A 15,437-nucleotide genomic window follows, 5' to 3' on the forward strand; every position below is an offset into this window, starting at 1 on the left:
AAAAAAAAAATTACGTAAGGTAAAAAAAAGTAAAAAAAAAAGTTACAAATCAAAAAAAGAAAAAAGAAAAACGGCAGAAATTAAAGCCGCTTTTCATAAATTGCAATCATTTGTAGAAAACACCCCCCGAAAAGGCTCACACAGGAACATTGTGTACATATATTTTTTAAAGTGTACGTACATACATATGTACAAAAGAAAAAAAACGGCAGAAATTAAAGCCGCTTTTCATAAAGTGCAATCATTTTTAGAAGACACCCCCCCAAAAAGGCTCACACAGGAACATTGTGAAAAGTAGGCAGAAGCAATCTTCCTTGGATAGTTACGTATGTACGTAGCCTCACTCGAAAGGTAAGCTTCCACATTTTACGTACAGTATATTTCTTGTTACCATGTACACCAATATATACTTTATTTACAGGTTATATTTGGCATTTTTTTTTATTAATTTAGGTATTGAATGGTCCAAATTGTTGTAGTATTTCATTGTTTATAGGTCAATTTAGCTTAATCATGAAATTTACTGGGGTGTTTTTGGAGGGCTCGGAACGGATTAGCCATTTTACATGTAACATCTGGTCCAAGATACGAAAACCCCATGATACGAAGGGCGCCTCGGAACGGATTAATTTTGTATCTTGAGGTACTACTGTGTATATATATATATATATATATATATATATATATATATATATATATATATATATATATATATATACACACACACACACACACACACACACACACACACATATATATAATAAATATATATATATATATACTATATATATATATATAGATATATAATTATATTATATTGTATATATTATGTTTATTTGTATTTCCCTACCCGATTAGCAGACTGGGAAGTATTCAGCTCTTGACTACTTATGAATTTTTGTCACTTATACACATACACCCTTTATATGCACAACTATTAAGCCAAAAATAATAAATTTATATATAATCACTCTCCACTGGGAATAACTTATGCAAACGGGGAACAAAACTAGTAAGTGCATCTGCCTGGTCAGATTCAGACCTTGGCATCTCGTTTAGTCACAGTGACAAACGGGTGCCTTGAGCCACTTTGCAACTAAGAAAAATATAAACTGATATTGACTGCTAAACATATTCCTGTCGAATTCAGGTTCTATGCTTAAAATCCATATCAGATCATCAAAACAATGATACCTTATTGGTAAGTTTGTAAAACCTGGCTAATCATAAATTTTTGTCACTTTTATGCATGTGACTTTATATTCACAAATGTTAAGCCATAAATATACTTTATTATTGAATTACCTACGCCTTGGGAATAACTTCCTCCCTAAGGGGAATTATAAATGAAATGAATTTAAAACCCAAAGTAACCATTATAAAATCAACTTCATTCTACCAAGTATTTCAGTTTATATCACATCTATATCATGCAAAGAAATTTCTTTGCTTTTGCTGCGGATTCTGGCAAAATTTGCAGTTGAAAAAAAGACCCTGTAAAATACTACTGTATCACAAGTCTTTTTTTTTATTTTTTAATTACTGTAACTGACACTACCATTTTAAAAAGCAGTTTCTGAATGAAAATCAAGGCAGTCTCAAAATTCTCACACAAAAATTTTTGTTACAAGTGCAATTTAGGTGTTAATCAACTCGTTTTTTCATTTATATGTATTGGTGATATATTGAGCGCATAATTTTGCGTGGGGTTAGCAAACACCTTTTGATTTAGTAAAATTTCAGAATACTTATTTACTAAATATGACAAATTTTTTAACTAATTTTTATTTTTCATAACTAACAAACCTGAGGTCTTAACATTAGGATAATAATAGCACCGACAAGCTGGAAACCGGTAGAATTAATAAAAAGAATTTGTGAGATCCAGGGACTATTGGCATCAGTATCAAGTCACAGGGCATTGTGGTTCGCAGAATGCCCTTGGCATCCTGTGACCTATCATTTACTCTTCCAACCCAGTTTAGACTGTTAGAGGGGTGGTTTGAGGTGGCCCTTATCTGTTAAGACCTCAAGTTTGTTAGTTACGAAAAATACAAATTGGTTAAAAATTTGTCATTTGTCCATATACGAAACAAACCTTAGTTCTTAACATTTGGATAGACTTACTTATTAGTGGGAGGTAAGTCTCTATAACCGACTGGGAGTTTGCCACCTTTATCCAATTCTGAATAGATGTATTCTAAGACAATGGACTATAACCTTTGAACCAAAGATATATGAGAATCTATTGGTTTCCCTCTCTGGGTGTTTCATACAATGCCATGGAGAGCTATCCGTTCTCATAAACCACTCCTGTCCCTGTATCTGGATCTATTATCACCCCACTCTCTTCCTATTATTGAGAGGAGTGTGTTGCTACTGAAAAGTATCCTATGCTCTAGATTATCTTTACAGTATGGCTGTCCCCCTCACCTGCATCTAGTCTGTTCCAACTCATGATGGTACTCTCCCTCTTACTGCCCGTAGGTAAAGGAATAGTTAGAAAAGTAGTAAAGAAGGAAGACCAGTAATCTCATTCATTCTACTTTCATACCTTCATCTTAGACTAGTCAGTAACTGACCTGCCAGGGGTACTGGATGAGCTATACCACATGTTGGGCAGCCACCACTGGACCCAAGGAAAAAGTGTCCAAGGATCTATGGGCAACATCTTTTAAAAATAAAAGGGAGTGAAAGTTGTTTGGCGTCGCCAAATACCAGCTTTCAAAATCCTCTCCACAGACATATTTTTCTTGAATGCCAAAGAAGCGCTCAAGCCCCTGATGTCATGAGCTCTAGCTCTCTCCAGATTATTTGACCCTCTGTCTCCTGTCATGTATGCATTCCTGATCGTTTCTCTTAACCAAAATGATATTGTGTTCCTGGACACGTCCTTCTTGTTCCGTCCTGTACAAACACAAAAAGCCTTCGGCATCCCGGCCTGAGAGGCCACATTCTTCTTGAGGACGCTCTTAGTACTCTGACAGGGCATTGCAGCATTTCTTCAGGATCATTATCCACAAATTCTCCCAGAGAAGGTATGGAAAAGGAGTCTAATCCACCATCCACTACTGATGATTTTGAGTTTTGGCAATGAATTCTGGGACAAACTCGAAAACCATACACTTCCAGCCTCTCGAATGCTTCACCACATATGACAGACCATGCAGCTCCCCCACCCTTTTAGTTGAGTCTAGAGCCAATATGAAGACTGCCTTCAGGGTCAAGCTTCTATTTGTGGACTGTCATAATGGCTTGTATGGGGGTTTTGTAAGGCTGCTCAGTACCATGGTCAAATCCCAATCTGGGGCTTTTAGTTCCTTCGGGGAACAGGACTGCTCAAAACTCTTCATTGACATAGCCATTTCCCATGAAGAAGAAATGTCAATGCCTTCCATCCATAGAACCGAACCTAGAGCAGCCCTGTATCCCTTTACAGCAGATACAGACGTATGTCTTTCTGTCCTGAGATATATCAGAAAGTCCACTAATTGTGAATAGTGGTTCCCTCTATGATACCAATCACAGTATGCAGACCATTTTCCTGTGTTGCTGCTTTCTGAGAAAAGCCTCTCGCTTGTAGGAGATACTTGACAGTCTCCACCCGTGAAGTGACAGGGACTGCACCGGCTGGTGGTACTTCTCCACGTGTGGTTGACATAGTAGGTTGTTCCATGGAGGTAACTCTCTTGGTACATCTGTAAGTGTTACATAACGGAAATATGGAATGTTATTCCATATATATAAAACACTAAAACTATGATTAATTAAAAACCAGTGACCCAAGAGGTCAACCAGATTGCTTGCAGGAATGTGATCAGACCAGAGACGATAAAGTATACTAAGATGACGTATACAATAAAGTAGGCTAAAATGACGTGCCGTCACCTGTGGTCCTTCATTTGTTTTGAAAACATTAGTCCAAGCTTCCTGCTTGAGACAACTGTCGCGACCTGTAATTCAAATGGCCTACGTGATTTGTATCTATGCTATTTGTATGTATGTTCATATGTTCGAGCTACTGTCTGCTTCCTTTATGATTTGTAACTGAGATGGTAGTCAGAGTTGAATTAGCCATCATCATTGGCAGAAGCGATCAAGCCATCGTCATTGGAGGACCTGTACATCTTTACCTAAGCTTCATCATGTAGATTTGAATTAGCCATCATCATTGGCAGACCTGTACAAATTTCCTCTGATCTTCATCATGTAATCTCAGAGAATAGAACTATTTTTTATACTTCGTGTTTTCTACTAGAACCTCACATCAGAAAGAAGATATCATCATGAGTTTAACACATCGTCGTCATAACCAAAGAAGATACCGACTTCGAAAGTTATCATCAAACCCCAAGACACTCCAATGAGTATGGAAGTGCATAACCAACCGACTTAGCGTAAGATTATCGCAAGTCTAACATAACCTCATAGGGCGCCTTATTATATAAGGCAACAGCCCTTTCACATCTATTAGTAGTTCCAACAGGTCCGGAAACCATTCTGCCTTCGGCCACAATGGGGCTACCGGAGCCATCTTGAGGTTCTGAGACCACATCACTTTGTTCAGGAACCTGACAGATTGGGCAAAATGGAGAAAATGCATACACGTCCAGATTGTCCCATGGGTGTTGTAGCACATCTTCTGCTACTGCCCCTGCGTCCGGGACTACTGAACAATACACTTCCAACTTTTTGTTGTATCTGGTTGAGAATAGGTCTATAATAGGCTTTTCCCACAAGATGAACATTCTGTCCACCACTTCCTGATGCAAGGACCACTCCGTTCCTAGAATCTGGTCCCTGTAGCTCAGTTTGTCAGCAACTATATTTCTTTTTCCTGGAATATATCTGGCTCTCAGGACTAGCCTAATGATCATTAACCATTAGCTCTTACTGACACCAATTTATCCAAGATGGAAAAACATTTAAATACCCCAAATGTGATGACAAAAAGTGTTCACTAACTGAAAATCAGAATGGATCTTCCTGTGTATGAAGGGAAAACTGAACTTACAAAACTTTTCCACACTAACAGTAATAATGAGTGCAATTCACCTTATTGAGAAGCACAATTATTTCTTTTCAAGACAAAAGTACATTATACAATTATAAAAATGATGATGTAAATCAAGACAATTTTTACAGGAAAAAAAAGTAGAGATTATAAGTACCAATCTCAGAAACAGATACAGGAAAGGTGACTACTGGATGCCCAGGGATCCAAAGGGGTATAAGAGCACACCTTCCTGTCTAATGCCATTTTGCTGTCTTCCCAAACAGAGACTGTCTGGGGCAATGTATTACATAAAATTGAGTCATCATAAGTAAAGGGTTTGTTTTGAAATCAATTTATTCTGCAAACATATTTGATAATTCCAACTGGGCAGTCAATACTTACATGTACACAGAACCTGTCACATTCTGTAAGCTCACACCTTTCACCATGATATCCAGGGGGACATCTACAGAAAGGTTTACTACTTCCTGAAGCTATTGCACATGTACCATTATTTTCACAGGATAATAAGTCACAAGATGTATAACACTGGGTTCCTGAAATAAAAAAGATTCAATAGAGAAAAATATCACAGTATAGTATATGTGTATAGATGTACTATATATGTGCTAAAAATATCACAAACAGATATCACAAGAAAATAATGGACAGAACAAAAATGTTGTACAAGTACTTTCATGTTTATTCACAAAACTTTCATGTAAAAATGAAACAGTTTAGAATTATCACACATAAATATGAATGAAAAGCTCTATGCCTGTATTTATCAGTAACATTTTTATCACATTTTTTAAAAGATTTTTTATGAAGCATGCAGACACTGTGATAAACAACATTACAGACAAACAGAAAATCACTGACAAGCAATCGAATATCTGCACTTCATTCTGTAAGATCTGGTCAAATGTCAAATGGTTTATTTTTCCATTAAGATGTTAATTAGCATAACCACATGAGTGAACAAAGTTCATAATCCAACAACTGATACTGCTATCATGACTCTTAATTCAAGTCAATCAGTAACAGTGACTTTTTAAACCTGACAAGTTTAAAAGGAAAAACGTTACCGATACATAGGAACACAGAAGTCAGTACGTACTTGAGCTTTTGAGTGTTTAATAATGAAGTATCCCTTTCAATAGCACTAAAATAATAAACATGTTATTTAGTTTATGATTTACTTATCTTTTTCTCTGAAAAATGATAAATTTTTTATTGTATATTTTTCATAGCTAACAAAACTGAGGTATTAACAATAGGATAAATCTTCTGGTGCCAGCTGGAAACTGGTTAAAAACAATATAAATTGTATATGCAAGGAATCTCTGGCAACTGACAACTAAAGCATTGATGAGGTGGAAGCTGGTTAGTGACCACGCTTGAACTGTGACGGATTCTTCCCACCCAGGATTGCAAGAGGGGTGAGTAGATGTGGGCAGTCAATGTTAAAACCTCAGCAATGTTAAGACCTCAGGTTTGTTAGCTATTAAAAATACAAATTAATTAAAAATTTGTCATTTGTTCATATGTGGAACAAACCTTTGGTCTTAACAATAGGACAGACTCATACTTGGAGGGAGGTATGAGAATCCTGAACTGACTGGAGGTTCGGCACACCTTCCTAGAAATGAGAATTCTAAAGAAGAGGGCCTAAGCCTGTGAGAGGTTAGATATATAGGTATCTAAAGCTCATTCCACTGGGAGTAAATACAGTGTAACTTGTCCAGATTCACTGCATACATGGAAGTCAAAGAGAACCATATCTGCTCAAGCAACAAACCATGTTGGCCAGAAGCAAAGGGTTTGTCGCTGCTCTTCACTCCCCTTGCTTGAGAGAAGAGTATAAGCTACTGAGAAGAGACCTGCATCATGCCAGTTCCAGCTTATGATTTGTCAAATCTTCAAACTGCCCATAGGAATGAAGAAGAGAAAAAAGGGAAGAAAATAGGGAAAGAGACCAGTCATCTCACTCTTTCTCTCTTCCACACGGCCATCTTAGGCATGATATGGACTGTCCCGCTAGGGGCACTGGATGAGCTACACAACTTGTTGGGCAGCCACCAGCAGACCCAAGGAAAAAGCGTCCAAGGACCTGTGGGCAACATCCTCTAGTTAGAAGGAAGCGAAAGTGGTTTGCAGAAGCCAGGAACCAGCATGCAAAATCCTATGAACAGACAAGTTCTTCTTAAAAACCAAGGAGGAACTTATTCCTCTGATGTCATGTGCTCTGGCATGCACAATATTGGTGACAGAACTTGAAGATGAGGAATAGGCTTCCCTAATCACTTCACATAGCCAAAATGAAATGGTATTCTTGGACACTTCCTTCTTGCCTTGGCTCATGCTAACAAAATGTCTACGATACCTAGGTCTTAGGTGGCGAGTCCTTTTTAGATAACAATGCAGTGCTCTGACAGGACAAAGCAGTAACTCTTGAGGATCGTTGTTAAAAAATTCCAAGGGATTTTGAATCTTAGCCATAAATTCCGGGACAAATTCAAAAGGTAAAGACTGCCAACCCCACCAATCCCTGGTGTGTTTTACATCATAATCTAGACCATGGAGCTCTCCAACTCTTTTTGAGAAAGCCAAAGCAAGAAGGAAAACATTTTCCATAGTCAGTTCCCTGTCTGACGATTAGCGTAATGATTCAGATGGAACTTGAGTGAGACTACTCAGAACCAAAGTAAGGTCCCATATAGGAAGTTTGAGTTCCCAAGGTGAGCAACATAGAGATCCCCCAGGATGAAGTAATGTCCACGTCTTTCAGACAGACTAATCCCAAGGTAGCCCTGTAGCCTTTGATATCAGACACAAAAAGACATTTCTCTGTTTTGAGGACAATCAGAAAGTCCACTATCTGCTGAACAGAAGTTCCAAGTAGAGAGAAACTCCGCTGGCGACACCAATCACAGTAGATGGCCCACTTGCCCTGGTACACAGCCGACGAAGATCTCCTGAGGTAGCAAGACATCTGAGTCACTGCTCTGCAAGAAAAACCTCTTGCTCACAAGAGATACTCGACAGTCTCCAGCCATGAAGAGATAGGGACCCTACTGACTAGTGGTACCTCTCCACATGAGGTTGGCAAAGAAGGTTGTACCAAGGAGGAATCTCTCTCGGCACCTCTAAAAGAAGAGACAGAAGGTCTGGGAACCACTCTGCTTGGGACCACAAAGGAGCTACCAGGACCACTCCAAGATTCTTGGAACCCATCATTCTGTTCAGGGCATGAAGGATCAGGCAGAACGGAGGGAAGGTGTATATATCTAGACTGTCCCAAGGATGCTGAAGGGTGTCCTCCGCCACAGCGAATGGATCTGGGACCAATGAACAGTAGACCTCTAGCTTCCTGATGAAGTGTGTACACAAAGGTCTAACTTGGGTCTTCCACATAGATGGAATAGTCTGTCTGCTATGCCCTCATGCCAAGATCATTCCATACTTGACTCCAACGACTCAGCTTGTCGGCCACCACATTCCTCTTACACGGAATGTACCTGGTCATGAGATCCACTGAGTTGATTGCTCACTGGTGTAATTCAACTGTCAATAAGTGAAGTTGGTAAGACACCAACCCACTGTTTGGTCACTTACGCTAACATCAAAATGACGGAGTGACCCACTACCCTCGCTTGAAACTCCTGAAGACCCAGGAAAGCTGCTTTCAACTCGAACACATTGATGCAGACCTTTTACGGACTACATCTTTAATGCAGACTATTACCATGGCATCAAAATGGCATTGTAAACACTTGTTAAACTATTCTGATGAACTGTTGCTAATGAACATGTTGAATAATTAACTGCCTGTGTCATCATGTGAAATTTATTACACTTGTAATGAATATTTTCAATCCATCAACAAATGTTGAAAAGATGATGTGCCAAAATATAACATCACATCATGTATCACAATCCCTTACCCAAAACCCTTGGGAAAAGCTGTGTTTCAGTTTTTTATTTTTTTGGATTTTGGAACTGAAGGCTGCTCCCAAATACACAAGCACATATAATTTCCAACAATAACATTTTGTTAAGCTAAAATATACACATAAAAAATAACCATAATTTTTGTATAAAATCATGTGTCATCTGATCTAGTGTATCATGTGGTCCTTAAAATTTTTTCTCCAAAACATTTCATTATATAATATGTACTCTAGTGAGAGAAGCATTTTCGTTACATTACATACAGATATGTTTAATGTGCAGGTCTCTCATTTTTGGTAGATTATACTAAGTTAGGCTTCCCATGCCTGTCTCGTTTTCGATAGATTTCACCAATAAGGCTTATCTTTATTAGCTTTTAACTAATAAATAAGTCTAGGAGCTACAAGTGCAAATCATCATACATTCAACCAAGCTTACCAGGCTTGTGTAAGAATTCATTATTTTTTTACAACTAACAACCACTGCAGCTGCATGCAAAACACTGGAATAAAGCAACAGCAAGTATTGACATAAACAGAATCGAAATAGTTAGTTACTGTAACTACCACATGTTTACACTTATCGTGTAAAAAACTTGCTTATTTTCAATGTAATTCCATAAATAAAAATCAAATACATTTTTATTCATCTGTCATGCAATGGAGAAGAAGGTGTTAAGAAAGTACTATGCCACTAAATTTAAGCAGGAGGTATTATAGCTGTGGCTGAAGAAACAAATACTAATCAGCAGACTCCAAAATGTTTTGGAAGCAAATGCAACGTCTGAAACTGGCAAAATCACATACCCTCATTTAATTTACTGCATTATAAAAGGGATTTTGACAAAGGAAAAATCTATTTCTTGGGGAAGACCTGTGTTGCCCGGTGAAAAGTTCCTGTAGCTCACTTTCCTAAGTATAAATAGATCCTAAATATACCAGAGAAAAGCTAGCATGGTATGCTCAAGTTACTACCCTCAGCTCGAACACCCCAAGGGCATCGGTATAAGCATAAGGGCGAGTGGAAGCCACTACTCACAGGTCTTCTGCCAATTAGGGGATTCCTCTTCAAAGTCCCTCCCACGGCAAGAGCCGTTACAAAGGCTACTCCCCTTACCTTCCGCTCGCTCTCGCTACTACTACTACTACCCGCCCGCCATCTTCATTCCTGGAATAGACACCCAAGCTTGGACTGGTTAAGGGTGGGGAAAGAAGGGATGGGTTCACCAGACGACACAGGTCTTCCCCCAGAAATAGATTTTTCCTTTGTCAAAATCCCTTTTCTGGGTTCGACCTGTGTCTGCCAGTGAAAAAGTATCAGAGAATTCCCATCCAAGCTTAACAGATACCAAACAAGTATGTAAAAAGGGGATAATGAAACCTAAGGTTCACTTTAAAGAATAAATTTAATGCGCTGTAATAAGGCAGAAAATTTACTTACTTACTAATTACACTAGAACTTAAACTATGGCTTAAAACTAGTAATAATAAGATAATATAATAAGACAATATAATAGAATGGTATCTGAAGCAATATACAAAAGGTATGTACAGACAGGTCAGTGATACCAATATAGTCTCAACACTATGTACATGTTCCAGTGACGGGATGGCAAACCGACCAGCCCGGCCCAGAAGAGAGAGGATTGGCAGGGAATACGAGCGAGACAGGTAGGAAGGAGAGAGTATTAAAGGGAAAAAGAACTGACAAAAAGGGGGCTAAGGGAAGGAGTTGATAAGACTCGGTCATTCAGGGGAGACTATGCTCCCTGCAGCCACTGTTGAGAATTTAAGGGCCTCTAAGTTCTTGAGATAGTGGCGTTTAAATACTGTTGGAGATTTCCAACCCGTATATTTCTTCAGGTCTTCGAAATTCATATAATGAAAATAGTTAATGGAGGTAGCCACTGCTCAGGTGTCATGGACGTGTGGGACTAAATCTGGGTTGGCTTGTTTAATAAAGTAGAGTATTTGTTGTCTAATACCTCTAGCCCTTAAACGCCGAATGGACGTATTTTACGTCGACATTTTTTGTCTCTCGGGTGCCGACTGGACGTATTTTATGTCGACATACAAAAGTTTTTTTTAAAATTCGCGGAAAAATACTTATAGGCCTACCAGCCTAAAACTCTTGAATCAAGCGCCTTGGGGGATGCTGGGAGTTCACGGATCAAGGTGTTGTTTTGTTTACAATCGTTACGCAGGCGCGAATTTCTTTCTTGCTGAACAAAAAAGTATCGGTGACACATCTAGGAAATTATTTCGTCACTGACATAATTTTTGTACCATTTTAAATTAGCCATTACATGGAGTATTATATGTGAAAATGTGCGCATTTTTATGTAGAATACAACAAAAAAATACTCATGATTGTAGCTTTTATCAGTTTTGAGATATTTTCCTATAAATAACGATGAGTGCCAAAATTTCAACCTTCGGTCAAATTTGACTCTACTGAAATGGTTGAAAAACGCAATTGTAAGCTAAAACTCTTATATTTTAGTAATATTCAATCATTTACCTTCCTTTTGCAACAAATTGGAAGTCTCTAGCACAATATTTTGATTTATGGTGAATTTATGAAAAAACTTTTTCCTTACGTCCGCGCGGTAACTCTTCTGAAAAAAAATCATACGTGTGATTGTGGTAATGTTTGCACCATTTTAAAATTAGCCATTACATAAAGTTTTATATATGGAAATGTGCACAATTTCATGCACAACACAACTAAAAGCAACCCATGGTTGTAGCTTTTATCAGTTTTGAAATATTTTCATATAAAAAATGATAAGTGACAAATTTTCAACCTTCGGTTAACTTTGACTCTACCGGAATGGTAAAAAAAACGCAATTGTAAGCTAAAACTCTAATATTCTAGTAATATTCAATCATTTACCTTCATTTTGCAACAAATTCGAAGTCTCTAGCACAATATTTCGATTTATGGTGAATTTATGAAAAAAATAACATTTTCTTTACGTCCGCGCGGTAACTCTTCCGAAAAAATCATATGTGCGATTGTGGTTATGTTTGCACCATTTTAAATTAGCCGTTACATAAAGTTTTAGATATAAAAATGTGTGCAATTTCACATAGAATACAAAAAAAAATAATTGAAGCTTGTAGCTTTTCTCATTTTTGAAATATTTGCATATAAATCACGATAAATAGAAAAAAAACCACGTTTGGTCAACTTTGACTCCACCAAAATGGTTGAAAAACGCAATTGTAAGCTAAAACTCTTACAGTCTAGTAATATTCAGTTACTTATCTTCATTTTGAAACAAATTCGAAGTCTCTAGCACAATATTTAGATTTATGGTGAATTTAAAAAAAAACTTTCCTTCCCTCTGCGCGCGGATTCTCAACCGCAAATCTCCGAAATGCGTACGTCGCATTCTCGGAATATTTGCTCCGTTCATATTAGGCATTTCATAGAGTTTTATATATGAAAATGTGCGCAATTTTATGTAGAATAAAACGGAAAATATTTGAAGGTTGTAGCTTTTCTAATTTTTGAAATAATTGCATATAAAAAAATATATATAAAAATTCTACATTCGGTCAACTTTAACTTGTCAGTTATGGTCGAAAACTGCAATTGTAAGCTAATACTCTTACAGTATAGTAATATTCAATCATTTTTCTTCATTTTGAAACAAATTGGAAGTCTCTAGGACAATATTTAGATTTATGGTGAATTTTTAAAAAAAATATTTGTTTACGTCCGCTCATTACGAATTCAAGCATCATTTTGTGATAATATTTTCTCTGTGTTGCTTTTATTGTTTTACAATGTGTTATATACCAAAATGATTGCAATTTAGTGTACATTACAAAAAAAAATTACCTTGTTACCTTTAACCGTTTTGCGCATAGCGCGATTTGAATACAATTATATATGAAATTTTGTTTTCGCCCTGTCATATATCGCATTATTTATATATCATCATGATAATTTTTTGATTCCTGATGGTTGCATACTAAAATTCAGGCAATGACAAAAAAAGGAGCCAAAAATTAACTCTTAATATTGAAAACTAAGCGCGCTGCGATTTAAAAAAAAAAATATTTTTTCCGCTTCCGCGCTCACTCCGAGACCCCCCGGCACACGGAAGACGATTTTTAATACTATACCCCTTCGGCGTTTAAGGGTTAAGAGAAATCGTACCACCTTTCTCTCTAATGGAAAGGGAGCCTGAGAATTTTTCGGAAGTCCTGGCCAAATAGAATTTAAGGGTAACGACAGGACACAATGCTGCGTCCTGTGTCAGAAGAATAATTTTCCATGGAGCCCACCTGTTTTGTGGGTCCTCATTCTTAACCAAGAACTTCCGATCTGGGGATAGTAATACTTCACCCGACGGGAGGAATTCAATATGATCTGGATTTCTAGAGAGAGCCGAGAGTTCAGATATTCTGGCACCTGAAGCCAGGGCCATTAAGAATAAGGTCTTTCTGAGAAGGGTTACATATGAGCATGACTCATCATCAGTGTCTGAGGGTAATTTAAGTACGTCATTCAAAAACCAAGAGACAGAATGAGGGTGGTCTATTGGTCTCAGACGGGCACATGCTCTTGGAATCGAAGAGAAGTATGAATCTGACAAGTTAATATTAAAGCCAAGCTGAAAAATCTTCCTTAAGGCTGATTTGATCGTAGTAATGGTACTAGCGGCTAGGCCTTTCTCAAATAGAGATCTAAAGAATGAAATTGCCAGATTTGTAGTCATATTTTGAGCAGCTCAATTTTTTTAGAAAAATGGCCAATTTCTTTACTGCTGAATCATACTGCCTGAGCGTTGATTCTCTTTTATCTGATTCTATGAATAAGATGTTTAGTGGATCAATACTAGCGTCCTTTTGGGCCACAAACTTCATGAAGTCCATAAAGTTAGGGCACTCAGAATTCTTGAGGAAGCTGACACAGTCTGAGTTTGTACTACCTGTGTCAGTTCTGGACGGGGGATCCGTTTGGGCCGGAGATTCAGTTCTAGAAGAAGCGGAAACCAATTGCTCTTTAGCCAGTTGGGTGCCACTAATGCTACCTGTCCTGTGAAAGATCTTAGCTTGTGCAGGACCTTCATCAGAATATTCACCGGTGGAAATAGGTAAATCTTCTGCCAATTGTTCCAATCTATGGACATCGCATCTGTGGCGTAAGCTAGTGGGTCCAGGTTGGGTGCCACGTAACATGGTAGTTTGTGATTGGATTCCGTGGCGAATAGGTCTACTCGAAGGTCCGGGATTTGATTGCAAATCCACCGGAACGACTTCCTGTCCAGGGACCATTCCGATTCCAACGGAGTTGTCCTGGAAAGTGCGTCTGCGATAACATTCTTTACTCCTGCCAGGTGAGTTGCTGACAGGTGCCAATGATTTTTCACCCCCAACAAAAATATCGCAATCAATACGTGATTTAGTTTGCTTGACCTGGAGCCTCCTCTGTTTATGCAGTGGACTACTACTAAACTGTCCGAGACTAACCTTATATGACTGTTTCTGGCCGGAGTCAGTCGCTTTAGGGTCAGGAAAACTGCCATCGCTTCTGGAATATTGATGTGGAACTGGCGGAACATATCTGACCACGTTCCCTGGACTTTCTTGTGTTGCGAGTATCCTCCCCAACCGCTCAGAGATGCGTCCGTGTGGATAGTTAGAGACAGCGGAGGGAATTGCAGTAGTACTGACTTGGCCAGGTTCTGGCCTGAGATTGATGTTGGCTCTCTTCCTCCAGACTCGATTGATATCCTTCAATCTGGCTTTCAATAGGACGTCCGTCACCGATGCAAACTGTAGTGAACCTAGGATTCTCTTTTGGGTACACCGAGAAGCCTTTTTGTTCTTGAGGAACTGTTTTGTAGCCGTCGCTATCTCCTTGACCTTCTTGGGTGGGAGAGATAGTTTGTGCTTGTTTAGGTCCCATTGGATTCCCAGCCATTGGAAGCGGGAAGCCGGAACGAGAAAAGATTTTTCCTAGTTTATCTGGAACCCCAGAAATTCCAAGAATTTTATCACCTTGGCTGTTGCTTTGCGGCACTCGTCGACGTTGGCTGCCCAAATGAGCCAGTCGTCTAGATAGGCTACTAACATTACCCCTTGAGTTCTTAGTTCTTGAACTGTCGTCTCTCCTAATTTGGTGAATACCCTGGGCGCAATGTTGAGCCCGAACGGCATGACTCTGAATGAGTAAGCCTGCTTTCCCAGCTTGAAGCCTAGGTACGGAGAGAAGTTCCTTGCTATCGGAACATGATAGTAAGCGTCTGTAAGATTTATAGAGGTGGTGATGGCCCCATGGGGAAGTAAGGTCCGCACCTGCGAGACGGTCAGCATGCGAAATCTGTCTCATTGAATGTATGAGTTGAGACGGGACACTGAACAGACGTCCTTGAAACTTTAGGCGTTTTACTTTCTTTATAGCCTTCTTCTGCAGGAGATCTTTGGTATAGTCTATAAGGTCTGCCGTTGGAATCAGGTAAAAACTGATT

At 38.6% G+C, this 15,437-nt stretch overlaps 1 protein-coding gene across 1 annotated transcript in view; it reads right to left on the reverse strand.

The window, feature by feature from the left end:
- Positions 1-15,437, reverse strand: part of LOC135198099 (prolow-density lipoprotein receptor-related protein 1-like) — an 875,913-nt gene that overhangs the window by 93,031 nt on the left and 767,445 nt on the right. The window contains 1 exon segment of the mRNA XM_064225548.1: positions 5,399-5,553. Coding sequence (XP_064081618.1) covers positions 5,399-5,553 — 155 coding nt within the window.

The sequence above is a fragment of the Macrobrachium nipponense genome, chromosome 21 (genome assembly GCF_015104395.2).
Source record: "Macrobrachium nipponense isolate FS-2020 chromosome 21, ASM1510439v2, whole genome shotgun sequence".
NCBI classification, from domain to species: Eukaryota; Metazoa; Arthropoda; class Malacostraca; order Decapoda; family Palaemonidae; genus Macrobrachium; species Macrobrachium nipponense.